Source organism: Ostrea edulis, chromosome 7 (assembly GCF_947568905.1).
Source record: "Ostrea edulis chromosome 7, xbOstEdul1.1, whole genome shotgun sequence".
Classification (NCBI taxonomy): Eukaryota; Metazoa; Mollusca; class Bivalvia; order Ostreida; family Ostreidae; genus Ostrea; species Ostrea edulis.
Window position 1 is genome coordinate 57722990 of NC_079170.1, and position 14154 is coordinate 57737143.

The 14154-nt window shown below is 38.1% G+C and overlaps 1 protein-coding gene across 1 annotated transcript in view; it reads left to right on the forward strand.

Annotated features, from left to right (window-relative positions):
- Window positions 1–11423: 11423 nt before the first annotated feature.
- Window positions 11424–14154, forward strand: part of LOC125653310 (centrosomal protein of 95 kDa-like) — a 40022-nt gene continuing 37291 nt past the window's right edge. The window contains exon 1 of the mRNA XM_048882725.2: window positions 11424–11537. Coding sequence (XP_048738682.1) covers window positions 11535–11537 — 3 coding nt within the window. The 5' untranslated portion in view covers window positions 11424–11534. The remainder of the gene's footprint in view (window positions 11538–14154) is intronic.

A 14154-nucleotide genomic window follows, 5' to 3' on the forward strand; every position in this document is an offset into this window, starting at 1 on the left:
TGTCATATAAAACATCTATTTGATTAATTTTTCCACCGGTTGTCATCGGCCTCAGTGGCTCAGTGAATAGATCTTCTGACTAAAGAAAAACAGAGCTTGCGACTTCGGTCTTAGGTTCGAATCATATCCTAAATTTAATTTGAAAATTATCATTTACAGTTTGTTAAAACTTAAAAGCTCCAAATTATAGAGAGTATTATTTGAAATTTGTACATAAAAAATAATAAAATCGAACTGAAGAGAACATTACTAAGTTGGTGTCTGAAACTCTCCATTCCTTATACATGTAGATAATGAAGCTCTTATTCACTATCTACAGCAGATTTGAATGACCCATCCTATTTTCAATTTAATTTTCCTTAGAAAGGACCCAGGCCCTTCCTTATATAAGAGTGAATCTCCTTTGACATTAACCCCATACTTCTCAACTTAGAGATAGATAATAATTTTGTGTGAAAAGGTTACTTTCATATGTATTGCATCAAAATATTTATGCATACCCTCTTCATTAAATTTGCCTCTCATAAGGCTTTCTATCAATATACATGTACTGTATGAGAACTACAGCTATTTATCAAACACATCTTCTGAAAGTTTAGGGAAATATCTAACATTTTATAATCAACTTACATCGAACATGTTTATCATTAGTACACAATTGATAGCCTCATTGTCATACGCATGTGTTACCTTAATCCATCTTATCCTAACTTTGAATTCACTAATTCGAGTGTTATGGAAAAAATGTCTCTCTCTTTGTTTTCAATCACTGTCGCTTCTTGAACATGAAAATGGCAATCTTGAGATACGACAGAAACTGAAATAACCAACAGCAAATAAATTGTTATATTCAAATGTTGTTTCAGACAATCCAAGAGCCATAAACATCTACATATCAATCATGTATCACAGTGCAAGTCAATGACCAAAATGATATACAAATTAAGTTATCTTGTTATATTATTGTATTTCAAAATAAATTTTGCCAATAAACTCTGAAACGCTTGCTCCAGAGTTACTGCATGAACCTTTAATATTGTTTTATATAAGAGGTGAAGTCCGTGAGCTATAATAGAATCATACTTGATTAGTAAATATCGTGAAATTGATGTAGAAACCTATTTTCGTTTTCGTTAAACTATCCATGAAATAGCAAAAATGAGAGCAAAGTGGTGGATACGCTTTGGCGGATTTAAGCCATTTTTTTTTTAAATGACGACTTAAGATAATACGATATGAAGTACATACGTTGTTTATCGATGCTTGATTTTGAGCTTACAGAAGAAATAAGTTTCAATAATTGTTGAATAAATAAATTATGCCTGTTTGTTTCTTCAATCCGTGATTTTGGTCTTGAATCAGCCTTATGGAAATTTCTAGAACGAACATCATAGACGCTTGATTAGGTGTACAACCAATCACATATTCTCGGGCCTTTCCGGTGTAACATTTAAAAACGACCCTAGGGGTAATTTCTTAACGTTAAAATTTGACCCCGATCAAATTTAACGTTAGATTTTGATAAAAAAACAAAACGGTTTTTGAAAAAGTGATCAGTAATTTTGATCAGTAATGGTGTCATATTTTAACGGCTACTTTAAAAATGTTACATACATAATGTAAATGTATGAGATGGATTGTTGTCAAACGAGAGAGAGAGAGAGAGAGAGAGAGAGAGAGAGAGAGAGAGAGAGACCCAAAGGATCATTATTTACCAGGCAAACGAAATATAATCCCTATTAGAATTTACTGTCTTTTCCTTCGTCTCTCTTCCCCAGCTGGGGTTGAATCTTCTCTGGGCTACAACTCTAGGCTGTGTGCACTGTTCAAGTAAAGAAAGTTTCAACTCAATATCTAAATTCATATGTACATTTATGACATTGCTCGAAGGATGTACAGGAAAATGCAAAATAGGTGGAGAGGTTGCGCTTTAAGCTTTAATATACTTCCTCCCAAACGACCATTGCAATTTAAATAATCACTTACTGCGCTATGAATAAAATGATGGGATACAGGAAATTATTATTTTTTTCATGAAATTTAGCATTAAAATTTATTTATCTAATAGCCAAAATATTGAATATTGGCAGTTGCCCCACAGGCCTTCCTCCTCTGCTCCAATGCCCACGATCTTCCTTGAAAGGTTGTCCTGAGCATATGAAAATGAATATAGAGAAATGTCTGCACAGAGCCAGATCATCTGTGTTTTGGCCCAGAATCTCAGTCGATATCACTACCTTAGTATCAAATTGCGACATTTGTCTGAAACATAGACACTCAAACAACAAGAAGCAGCAGTTCACCACGTGGGCCACCACGAATCCAAACGTCCGAACCGGTCCAAGAGAGGCCGAGGCCAAAGACCCAAACACACCCCAAAGGAAAGCAGAGACCGTGGAAGATTTTCCAAGGAACAGACACAGAAAACTAAAGGAATTGAATGTGATAAGTGTGGTTACAATCATATTAAATCAGCTAAGTGCCTTGCACAGGGACAGCAATGTACTAACGGTAAAAATTGGAACCACTTTGCTAAGAAATGTCGTTCTAAGAAAGTCAATAAAATAGTCATGCCTGAGCAGTCAGACATTGAATTTTACATAGAGTCCATAGAAACAAATCACAGAAGTGATCAGGCATTTTGCACACCATTGCTAGGTCAAACACACACACCAGTAAAATTTAAGTTAGACACTGGCTCACAGGTAAACATATTGCCCAATCATGTGTACAGCTCACTTAGTTCAGCAGCCAGGTTGAACAAAACTGATCAAAAATTGTCTACGTAAATACACTTGGTTGTGCAAGTCTTGAGACTTCGTACAAAGGACAAACCCTCAGTTTCATGTTGTAGAAACTAACTCCTCCCCTATCCTGGGAATGCGAGCATGTCTAGATCATAGTCTCATACAACTTGTCTTTCCATGTGACGTAGGCACTCCGTCTAGTAAAACAAAGGTCAAGGGCCAGTCCACAAAGACCATGGGTCAGTCTCTAAAGTCTACTGGTCAACCCGTTCTAGACACAAATAGTTTTGTTTGAATTTTCTGAAGTTTTTAAGGGCATTGGTCTGTTCCCTGGGGAATCACAATACACACAGACTCTAGTATCCATCCAGTCATTCACCCGACACGGCGAGTACCCCTAGCACTGCAAAGACAAGTTAAAGTCCGAGTTAGATAAGATGGAATCTCAAAGAATCATCTGCATGCTTACTGAACCCACTGAATGGGTTAGCTCCTTAGTGGCAGTAGAAAAAGCCAATGGTAAGTTGCGAGTTTGCATTGACCCTAAAGATTTAAATAGGGCTATTCAGAGACCCCACTATCCAATGAAAACATTGGAAGAAGCTTTGCCCCATCTAACCAGCGCTAGATTTTTCACTAAGTTAGATGCGAGGAGCGGATACTGGAACATCAAACTAGCAGATAAGCCATCTTATCTCACTACATTCAACACACCTTTCGGCAGGTATAGATAGAGGTTACCCTTTGGCCTCAAGTCATCGCAAGATGAATTTCGAAGAAAAATAGATGGGTGTTTTGAAGGTGTACCTGGAGTAGTAGCCCTGGTAGATGATATTTTAGTCCATAGTCAGTCGAGGGAAGAGCATGACAGAAATTTACGCCAAGCGCTTTTAAGGACATTTGAAAGAGGTGTCAAGTTGAATAAGGACAAGTTAGAAGCAGCTGTCACTAAGGTCAGGTACTTTGGCCATATGCTTACCTAGGAAGGCATTAGCCCTGATCCTGATAAGGTCAGTGCAATTCAAAGTATGAAACCCCCTAAAGACAAGTCAGAACTAGAAAAATTCCTTGGAATGGTCACTTACCTAGCCAAATTTGCTCCAAACCTATCAGAGGTCACCAGCCCCCTTCGCATGTTACTTGCGAAAGATATACTATTTTACTGGGACAAGCCCCAGGTGAATGCATTCAACAAGGTCAAAGAAGTCATTACCTCCACTCCTATTCCTATATTAACATATTTTGATACCAAAAAAAAAACTCACCACCTTACAATGTGATGCATCCAAATACGGCCCTGGTACCACGCTTATGCAAAAATCATTGTATTCGCTTCCAAAAGCCTCACTCCGAGCGAAGTTCAATACGCTCAGATAGAAAAGGAGATGTTTGCAACTTTCTTCGGATGCAAAAGATTTCACCAATACCTTAGTCCTTTATGGTCGAAAGGTCAAGGTCGAAACAGATCATAATCCGTTGGTTCCAATCTTTAAAAAACTCTGTCAACAGCTCCGCCTAGGTTTTCAGAAAGATAACAAACTTTGGAACCCTGCCACCATCCTTTCCAAAGTAGATAATAGGTCATACATTGTAGGTGCCCCGAACAGAGGTACATATCGTAGGAATAGGGCTCATTTGCTAAAGACAAATGAGACGAATGAAACATGGGACCCAACACTTCCTATATTTACAGAACATAGTGTTGACACTCCTGACACATCACCCAAACCAGCAACACAGGCATCTCCATGTAAACTAGCAGCATAGGCATCTCCATGTAAACCAGCAACACAGGCATCTCCATGTAAACCAGCAACACAGGCATCTCCATGTAAACCAGCAACACAGGCATCTCCATGTAAACCAGCAACACAGGCATCTCCATGTAAACCAGCAACATAGGCATCTCCATGTAAACCAGCAACATAGGCATCTCCATGTAAACCAGCAACACAGGCATCTCCATGCAAACCAGCAACATATGTATCTCCTTGCAAACCAGTCATTCCTTCCCATAAATTTGGAAGTTTATTGTTGTGATATGATATTCAAAATATCAAAATCCCCAAAAGGAGTCTTATGATTGCATCATCTTGTACTTCATTTCTCAATAGTTTTCTGGGGGAGAATACCATACCCCCCTCAACATATTACATGTATATTAGACGTCAATAGAATACATGCACATGTAAATCCCCCCTCCCGATTCCCCATCCTAATATTTGATTTGCTTCCAATGTAGTCTTAGAGTCTACCAATAATTATACACCCACTGCATGGAAATTGAAGGATATTCTTATTTATAATCCACATTCTCCTACCGTTTTTTTTTTTTAAATTCTAATATTTTGCTTGATAAATTTGGAGACTAAGCCGCTGTTTAAAATGAATAATTAATTGACGTACCTGAACTAGACTATGCTGAAAATATGAAAATAAAAAATTGTCAATTATCTGGGGTAATTTTTCAATGTTGAAATATGACCCCACTAGAGAGCATCTCTAGGGTCATTTTTAACAAGGGTCAAAATTCAACTCTTGGATGGGTAGTTAATTAACGGTCTGGTCAAACATCCGTTGAAAAATGACCTCTGGAGTCGTGTTTCAACGGGGTCACTATTTAATGTTACACTGGCAAGGCGAAAAACAACCCGAGAAGTTGCGATTAGTTTATAGCATTATCTACATAAGATTATGTAGGTGTTCAGTGTTAGTTATACATAAAATAGTTTTGACTAGACCCATATTTATTATTTTATGAAGATTTATAATCATATTACTTATATACATCTCATTCAACGAAGGATACCCCACCTCCCAAGACCGACGATCTGACACATCAATATTTTTTTTAAATTCATGTACGAGTTTCATCTGATATTTTCGATGGTCTTGATTTTTTCAGTGATTATAGAAGTCACTGTTGCGACATTTTGTAATAATCTATTAACATTTACTGATATGTTCAAACACATGATAAATACAAAACAAATTTTTTTTTTTGAACATGTTTTGTGTTGACACAGATTTTGAAACTAAGTAATAAGTCGAAAACTACTTAGTCAGATATTGAATGTTCCGGGACTGTTCTGGGAAGTTTGTACAGATATCGAATGGTCCGGGACTGTTCTGGAAAGTTTGTCAGATATCGAATGGTCCGGGACTGTTCTGGGAAGTTTGTACAGATATCGAATGGTCCGGGACTGTTCTGGGAAGTTTGTACAGATATTGAATGGTCCGGGACTGTTCTGGGAAGTTTGTACAGATATCGAATGGTCCGGGACTGTTCTGGGAAGTTTGTACAGATATTGAATGTTCCAGGACTGTTCTGGGAAGTTTGTACATATATCGAATGGTCCGGGACTGTTCTGGGAAGTTTGCGCCTCGTAACTTTAAAGTTAAAATATTTTACCGAAATTAGGTTGTACAGTACCTGACAACGTCCAAGAAATCAGGCCATTGTTTACAATATAGCAGGCTTTTTTTTGTCATTCATATGGTGCATTATATTTTCTATTATTGCGTTTGACGAGAAGAAACGACGTGTATTCATAATTGTCGCACTGGACAAAACGCATTCGCAATCATGATTTTCAAATTTTGCATGGGGTTTCATCTAGTTAGATTAAATTCAAAGAGCCCTCATCTTGTAGCAAATGCAGCCTTAACATTATGAGGTGTTCAAGAGAGTTGTCAATCTTTGTGAGAGGATAGGCATCTTCAAGCGTACAACTATTCAGTCTCAGTGGTCTACATAAAACCTATGGGCTTGACTAACACTATTAATGATGTTCATGTGCTATTGAAAGGTTGGAGTACCCCTTTAGCCCACATGCCGTCTCTGTTCTGGTCAATCTCGTTCGCCAAGTGGGCTGGTATTCTTCTTGGTTGCTGTTCAATTGGTTTACTGTCACCTGTCTCAATATGGTGTTTGACGATTCCTGTATGCTCAAAGTCAAAATTATTCTTTGCAAACAGGCACGTACATTTGATGAGAAACTGTTTCGCCTTCTGTCTCTAATCAGAAGTTAAACTACTTTCTGACTTTAAAGCTAAATAAATCATCAAAGTCATTGAGTAGTTTAAGTAGCTTTGTGGAAAGTAATACCTCATCACGGGGGATGGTCTTCCACATATTTTCAATCTCTGTCAGCTGTCTATAAATGTTTCTGTATGCAAGATCTTGAATTCATCACTTACGGTCAGCAACCTCACAGGGACCGTCAGCGTCCTCTCCTTGGTAATGGAGTAGCACTGGCAGACATAATGGTCTGTTGAACTGTATGCCGGTCTACCGCTTTCAGACAATCGCTCGAACTATCCGACAAAGAGTAACGATAGTGTCTACCAAAACTTTTGTTTTTTTCACCCTGGATATTGACATTGACGTACAAGCCACATTCTTCGATTGAAGATCCGAATCCTCCAACAGATACCGTTGGTCCTTTACTCTGCCCTTTATGATTTCGGTGAGTCTTTGGATTACTGTCATCTACTTACCGTCTGTGTGTTTAGACTTATTTTACAACGTGGGGCAGTTGCACTTAATAAGTCCTGGTTTGTCACATTGATAGATTTGATAGGTATGGCATCTTGTCTTCAGCCATCTGCTTTCTTAACACCGTTCTTGTATCACCAGTTATATGTTGTATTCTGCCTTTGTCTCGGGATATTTATTCCTTCAGTTCTTCAGCTATGCCTTTCATGTTGTCGTCAACAGACTTCATCCAGCTTTCTAGTCTTGTTGATCTCCTACGACAGCTGGTCTTAAATTTCCCTTTAGCTTTCTTTATCTTCTTTCAACTCTGTTATATATACTTTTAGCTCAACTGCAAGACTTAAGGCCTCGTTTAGATTTTCTGGTCGTGCATGGCTGTTTTATTCAAATACGAATATCAGAATATACATATCAGTACATCAATGAATTGATCTTTTGCCAAAGTTTCTTAGACCTCGCCAGATGCCGTTGGATAGGCTAAGTTGGTGAGCCGTCGAATGGTCTGGCCTAGCTCGGACAACGTTTCTGTCCCCTTCTGTCATCTTTCTTACGCTGCACTCTGTATGAATCGGTCTGGTTAGGTGGAGAGAATCTTTTTTGCAAAGACCTTACAAGTGTCTTGTAATGCTGCCTTCTGTCACTTGACAGGTCACTAAGCACAGATTGAGCTTGCCCACAGTGACAAATCAAAACACCCATTTCTTCCTTGTTCCACTGATTTACATTGGCAAAGGCTTCCAAGTGACACTTGTAATCAAGACAAGAGCTTGTGTCGTCATATGTTGCTAGATTAATGACGATTTTGCTGTCTTGTTCCGCCCTAGACGCCTCCTTCCGGAATTGTTTACTCTTGTGAGCATCTGGTTCAGGCGACTTCTGGCAATCATTCGCCCCGTATGACAGAGCACTACTTAGCCAGTCGCCATTCTCTTCTCTGTTACCATGTTGCTCGCCAGCAAATTGTACCTTCGGTCGCACCCCTCCACTACCATAGACATATTGAGACTTGTCTCTTTGTCGATATGTATCGTAATCTGCACTTCCTTGTGCTCTCATGACCTGTGAATTAAAATGTATTATCATATGACGACCTTTCATCTTGGTATATGTCAGAAGACCAATGCATCGCATTGTCTCAACTTTTCGAATCATGATGTTTGTCTAGAGTAAGCTGTCAAGACGATATTTCCCCAGTCTTTCCTCCGTCCTATGATCCATCGTTGTAAGTAGACTTGCTTAAAGTCAATGTGGTTTTCCCTGTTACACTCAATCCCATCGATGATACCAAATTTTGCAACCTGCGAGACTCAAGAGGCCTTTTTTTATAAACCGGGATCGTATAAGATTTACCCAAGTCTTACAAGAACAATAAATGCAATATTTGCAACTATTCTGTCTAGTTTTGTATTAAAATCAAACAAAGAGAAATCTGTAAATATACTGTTAGCCATTAGCCAACCGTCCTGACTATTCTGTGGTACTACTTTCTCATTTGTCCGGTAGTCACTTGGCTCCTAGTGAACACCTTGATCATTTGTCCGGTAGTCACTTGGCTCCTAGTGAACTTGTTCAATATGTTCGACATTCATAGAATGTGTTCATCGCGGGTAAACAAACTAAAAAATCGTGGCATACGTTTATTGGTGTGCCTGAGATGTGGTGAAGCGAGACACAGGCCTGTAGAGGTACGGTTTATCACTGACAGTGCCGGTCATTTAGGATCAGCAATTTGAATTATTCAGTAAGTTGGAAGATTTTTCAGTCGGGATACATAGGAGGCGATAAAACTTATTTCAGCCGTATATGGTGGGCGGGGCATTGAAGTAAGCCATTCTTGATTTTTCTTAGATTTGTAGTAGTTAGGACTACACGGACCGCAGATATCGGCCTGGGTAGCTCAGTGGTTGTAGAGTTCCTGACTAGTAATGCAGGGATCCCGGGTTCGATTCCCGGTCCAGCCAGATTTTATCTCCTCTCTCCTATACTACAGATTACTACATATTTTCTTTTTCCTTTCTTTATAACCCCACCACCACCAGTTCAAGAGCTATAGAATAAGAAATTCCCTGGTTTCTTTGTTAATTATTGCAATTAAGTGTTTATCATGTTTGATGTAAAGATTTTTAGATTCGTAAAGCATAGTCAAATTTTCAACGTTATCTGGTCACCAAGTAGTTATATATCGGCCCTAAAATCCTATCTTTATATTCCTGTCATTTCTTCCCTGTCATACAAACATGCATTTTACTCTCTTTTTTATGAAAATGTTAAGATTGAATGTATAAAGTAAAAACCAAAAGTTTGGTTAAATAATGCACTTATATCAGAGTATATGTAATCTGGACATTATAGGGGGATACTGATGTTTGATTTAAGGACCCCATTGAAAATTAGAGCACCTGTGCTTCCATGAGTTATCCTTAGGTACAAATCAATGCAAAGACACTGTGGTAATCATTTTGATATGAAACGACGTTCCAGCGAGAGTCAGCTCATCAACACGGTACATGACCTCGCCAAGGGACTCAACTCCAGACTACAAATCGATGCCATCCTGCTGGACTTCAGTAAAGCCTTTGATAAGGTCCTTATCACAGACTGGCAACGAAACTAAACCTTTATAGTATGCGTGAAAAGACATTGGAATGGATAAGAAACTTCCTAGCTGAAAGAACACAACAAGTCTTCGTCGATGAAAAAATTTCACAACCAGCCAATGTTACATCAGGAGTACCCCAGGGCACTGTCCCTGGACCCCTCTTGTTCCCAGCATAAATTAACAATCTTCCATCCGAAGTCACTTCAACATATAGACATTTGCTGATGATTGTATGCTATATCGTACCACCGGCATAGAGGCAGACACAAGATAACTGCAAGAAGACCGGTACAGGTTGCGGGAATGGGAGAAGGACTGGATGATGAATTTCAACCCAGACAAGTGTAAGGTCCGGATAACAAACAAAAGAAGGACTGTACGTCCATGGTCATATACTGCAAGAAACAGACAGAGCGAAATACCTTGGTGTAATAATTGACAGCAAGCCGCGAGTATCATGGGGTCCACGTAGTAAATAGTATGGCTAAGAAGGCAAATAACAAACACCACATCTTTCCTTAGCAGGAACATTGCCAGCTGCCCAAGGAAAATCAGAGAGCTGAACTATAAAAGCCTTGTTCGACCCCAAGTGGAATATACTGCCACAGTCTGGGACAACTCCAACAAAACCCATCAAATGGCTGTAGAAAGAGTTCAAAGAAGAGCAACCCGGTTCACCTGTAACTACAGAAGAGAGAGAGAGAGAGAGAGAGAGAGAGAGAGAGAGAGAGAGCGCAGTGTCAGCAGCATGATGGAAGAACTGCACCTAGAGAGCCTCCAATCCAGACGACAAGTGGCTCGTGTTACCATGATGTACCGCATTGTCAACAACATCATAGCCATACGATCCATCCCCTGCAACCTACAGGAACATCAACAAGAGGACATACAAAACGGTTCCTTCAACCTTTCTGCCACATCAAAAGCTATACCAGGATTCATTTTTTCCAGCCACTATCTCTCTTTGCATGGTACTCCTTGCCACAGTACATCGTGGATGCCGATTCACTTGAGACCTTCAAAGTCCGAATCGGCGAACAAATGGCATCATAGATGGAAAGATAGTTTTTATCCAGTTTTTATCACAGGAGCCCTTCGCTGCAGGGTTTTAACCTATTATCCATGTACGACTATGCTCTGGATTGAGCCATGTGCATCATTGAAAAAAAAGATGTTTATTCAATTCTTAGAAATTGCATAATATTTCAAATCATACTGGATATGAATACTTGTATTTATATTTCATTGCTCGTGTCAGTTGATGTGCTATTTCTATCGTCCTGTGTCATACATTGATTTTTAACTTGAATAAATATATCTAGTGACTACCTATTTATGCTACATGTATCTTGAAAGGCCTTGTACCATTTCTTTATGTCGTTGGGTGTTTTTGTTTGGGTTTTTTGCCCCTCCCCCCTTTTTTTACGCGCATGTCAAAATTTTATAAATTATGTGGTAAAATGAAATGCTCTATTATTTATTTATTCCTTGATTTTTCTTCATTTATCTTATAAACGCGAATGACGCATTTTACACGATTCATAATTCCGGGTAGTAAACAGTGATTGGTTCTATATTTATTCTTTGTTGTAGCTGCCGTCAGAGGTCACTGTGGTCATGTTTACAATAATTTGGAATATAGCATGTTTCAACTTAATTGCTCTTATTTGATCAGTTTTATGCAAAAGAAATGGTTTGTATTTATACTCAAATCTTTCAAAAGCGATATAATACTATTAAAAGTAAAGTTTAGTATTGTTTATATCGATCTGTATATAAAAAAGATAAGGAAATGGTGATGCCGCTATCCTAGAACAAGTGTGGACGAGTTTACACACGGTGACATAATGGTCGCTGACAAAAAATGTTAATGCATATCCAACATATAAGTAATTATTTAAATTCATATCATTATGAGTCGGATCAAACACATTACACTGCGATAATTAAAAAATAATTGAATTTTGAAATTAGTCTGAGATGATTTGCAGTTTAACAGAAGATCTAGAAATTTTCAAATCGTATCGTGAAAGGGAATCTGCATGCCGAAACGACCTTATCCAGTGTTAGAGACGAATTATCGAGATTTGAAATTCTACTTATGTATGTGTCTTATACCTGAAAATTTCCCAAAATGTCCATTCTAGTGAGAGGTGATCAACGACTTGCACAGTTCTTTTGTCTCTTGTGGTATTGTGCAGTTTTATGCAGGGGCTTTCCTTGCTTATTTTTGGTCCAATATTTCCCCAATTTTCAATCGTTTTTCCCAATCAAGTGCCTGTAAAATCCAAACATAGATGTAGTAAGAAATAATTATATTAATTTCTTTCCCTGTAAAAAAATTTGTAAAAAGCAATCGTCATTCCTCGGAAAACTACCCTACATTATACAAAGAACCTCGAGTGGCACTTTTGAACTGCCTAATGTTCCGATAATGCTTGATCGTAAAAACATTTATGAAGCTGTTCTTGCATGTCTTATGATAGAAATACTATATTTATATTCAACTCTATTAATCCATACTATTTCATATATAATGCTTGTATTATAAATTCGTTTTTTATTGATTAATGTGGATAATTTGCTGAGTAGTTCAGAGCATGTAACATTCATTGTTTAGTTGGTTGGTTGGTTGATTGATTGATTGATTGATTTGATATTGTTTAACATCCCTCAAGAGAATATTTCACTCATATCGAGACCTCACCATTACCGGTGAAGGGCTGCAAAATTTAGGCCTATGCTCGACGCTTATGGCCTTTGAGTAGGGAGGGATCTTTATCGTGCCACACCTGCTGTGACATGGGGCCTCGGTTTTTACGGTCTCATCCGAAGGACCGCCCCATTTAATCGCCTCTTACGACAAGCAAGGGGTAGTATTGACCTATTTGGTTGGTAAGTTTAATCGTAATTATGTGACACAATGTCAAATACTATACAAAAAATATTTTAAAAAAGACAGTTCAAAACACCACAAATGTGAGGAATTTCGTTTCAAGAAGCAGTTCTTGTGCGAGGATGAAACCATTTGAATTTCCTCGACGAGTTTTAAAGCTGTGTCTGTAAAGCGGACTGTGCAGATGAAGAAAAATTATTCCCAGAAATTTCAGTCTCTCAGTAATTTTGTTTGTTGAAATCAAAACACCTGTAGGCAAATATATCTGAATATATGGAATGAATTTTATTTAAAATAGATTTGTTTTAACTAATTCAATTAAAAAAAAACCCTGATAAGTAAAATGTCAGTATAAATAAAATTGCCTGATAGGAATGATCTTATAAAATGGTTTCTGTGTTTAATATGTGTAGAATTAGCATGCAACGCATTAATTAGATTTTTAGGTCACCTGAGTAAACTCAGGTGACCTATTGCACAATTGGTTGTCGTCCGTCGTCGTGCGTTAACAATTGAACATTTTTAACTTCTTAATAACTACCTCCAATTCTTTTCAAATTTTGTATGAAGCATCATTGGAACAAGGGAAACATAAATTGTAAATATCAGGATTCCTGCACCCCTAGGGGCAGGGCAAAATATGCCCAAAATTGACCAATTTTCAACAATCTTCCCAAGAACCGCACATGTGTAAGAAAATCTAAATGCATGGTGATAGAGAGCAGGAAGGCCTCTACCAAAATTGTAAATTTCATGATCCCCGGGATAGGGGCTCTGACCCCAGGGCGGGACCAAACTTGGTAAATAGTGTTATGTGTAAAACACTTAAATAACATCTTGTTTAGTGTGGTTGATACTATATTGACACTAAATAGATATTTAGAAAGAGCAGGTAATCCTTTACCAAAATTGTAAATTTGATGATCCCAGGGGTAGGGGTTTTGGTATCAGGGTAGGGCCAAAATGGTCAGTTATTAAATGTGTGAACATTAGACATTTTTAACTTCTTCTGATAACTATCATTCCAATTTTTTTCATATTTGGTATGAAGCATATTTGGAACAAGGGGGACATAGATTGTAAATTTCATGATCCCCGGGGTAGGGGTTCTGACCTCAGGGCTGGGCCAAACTTAGTATATAGTGCTAAATGGATAGAGCAGGTAGTCTTTTACCAAAATTGTAAATTTGATTTTCTCCAGAGTAAGGGTTCTGACCCCCAGGGTGGGGCCAAACTTAGTATATAATATGTATGTGTAAGTTTGCTGATACTGTATACAATCTAAATGTATACTTGGAGATAGCAGAAAAGGATGTACCAAAAAAATTGTGAATTTCTTAAACCAGGGTTATGACTTTAGGATGAGTCCAAATTAGTCATATCTTTTGATATTTTAATGGTAATACACCTATTA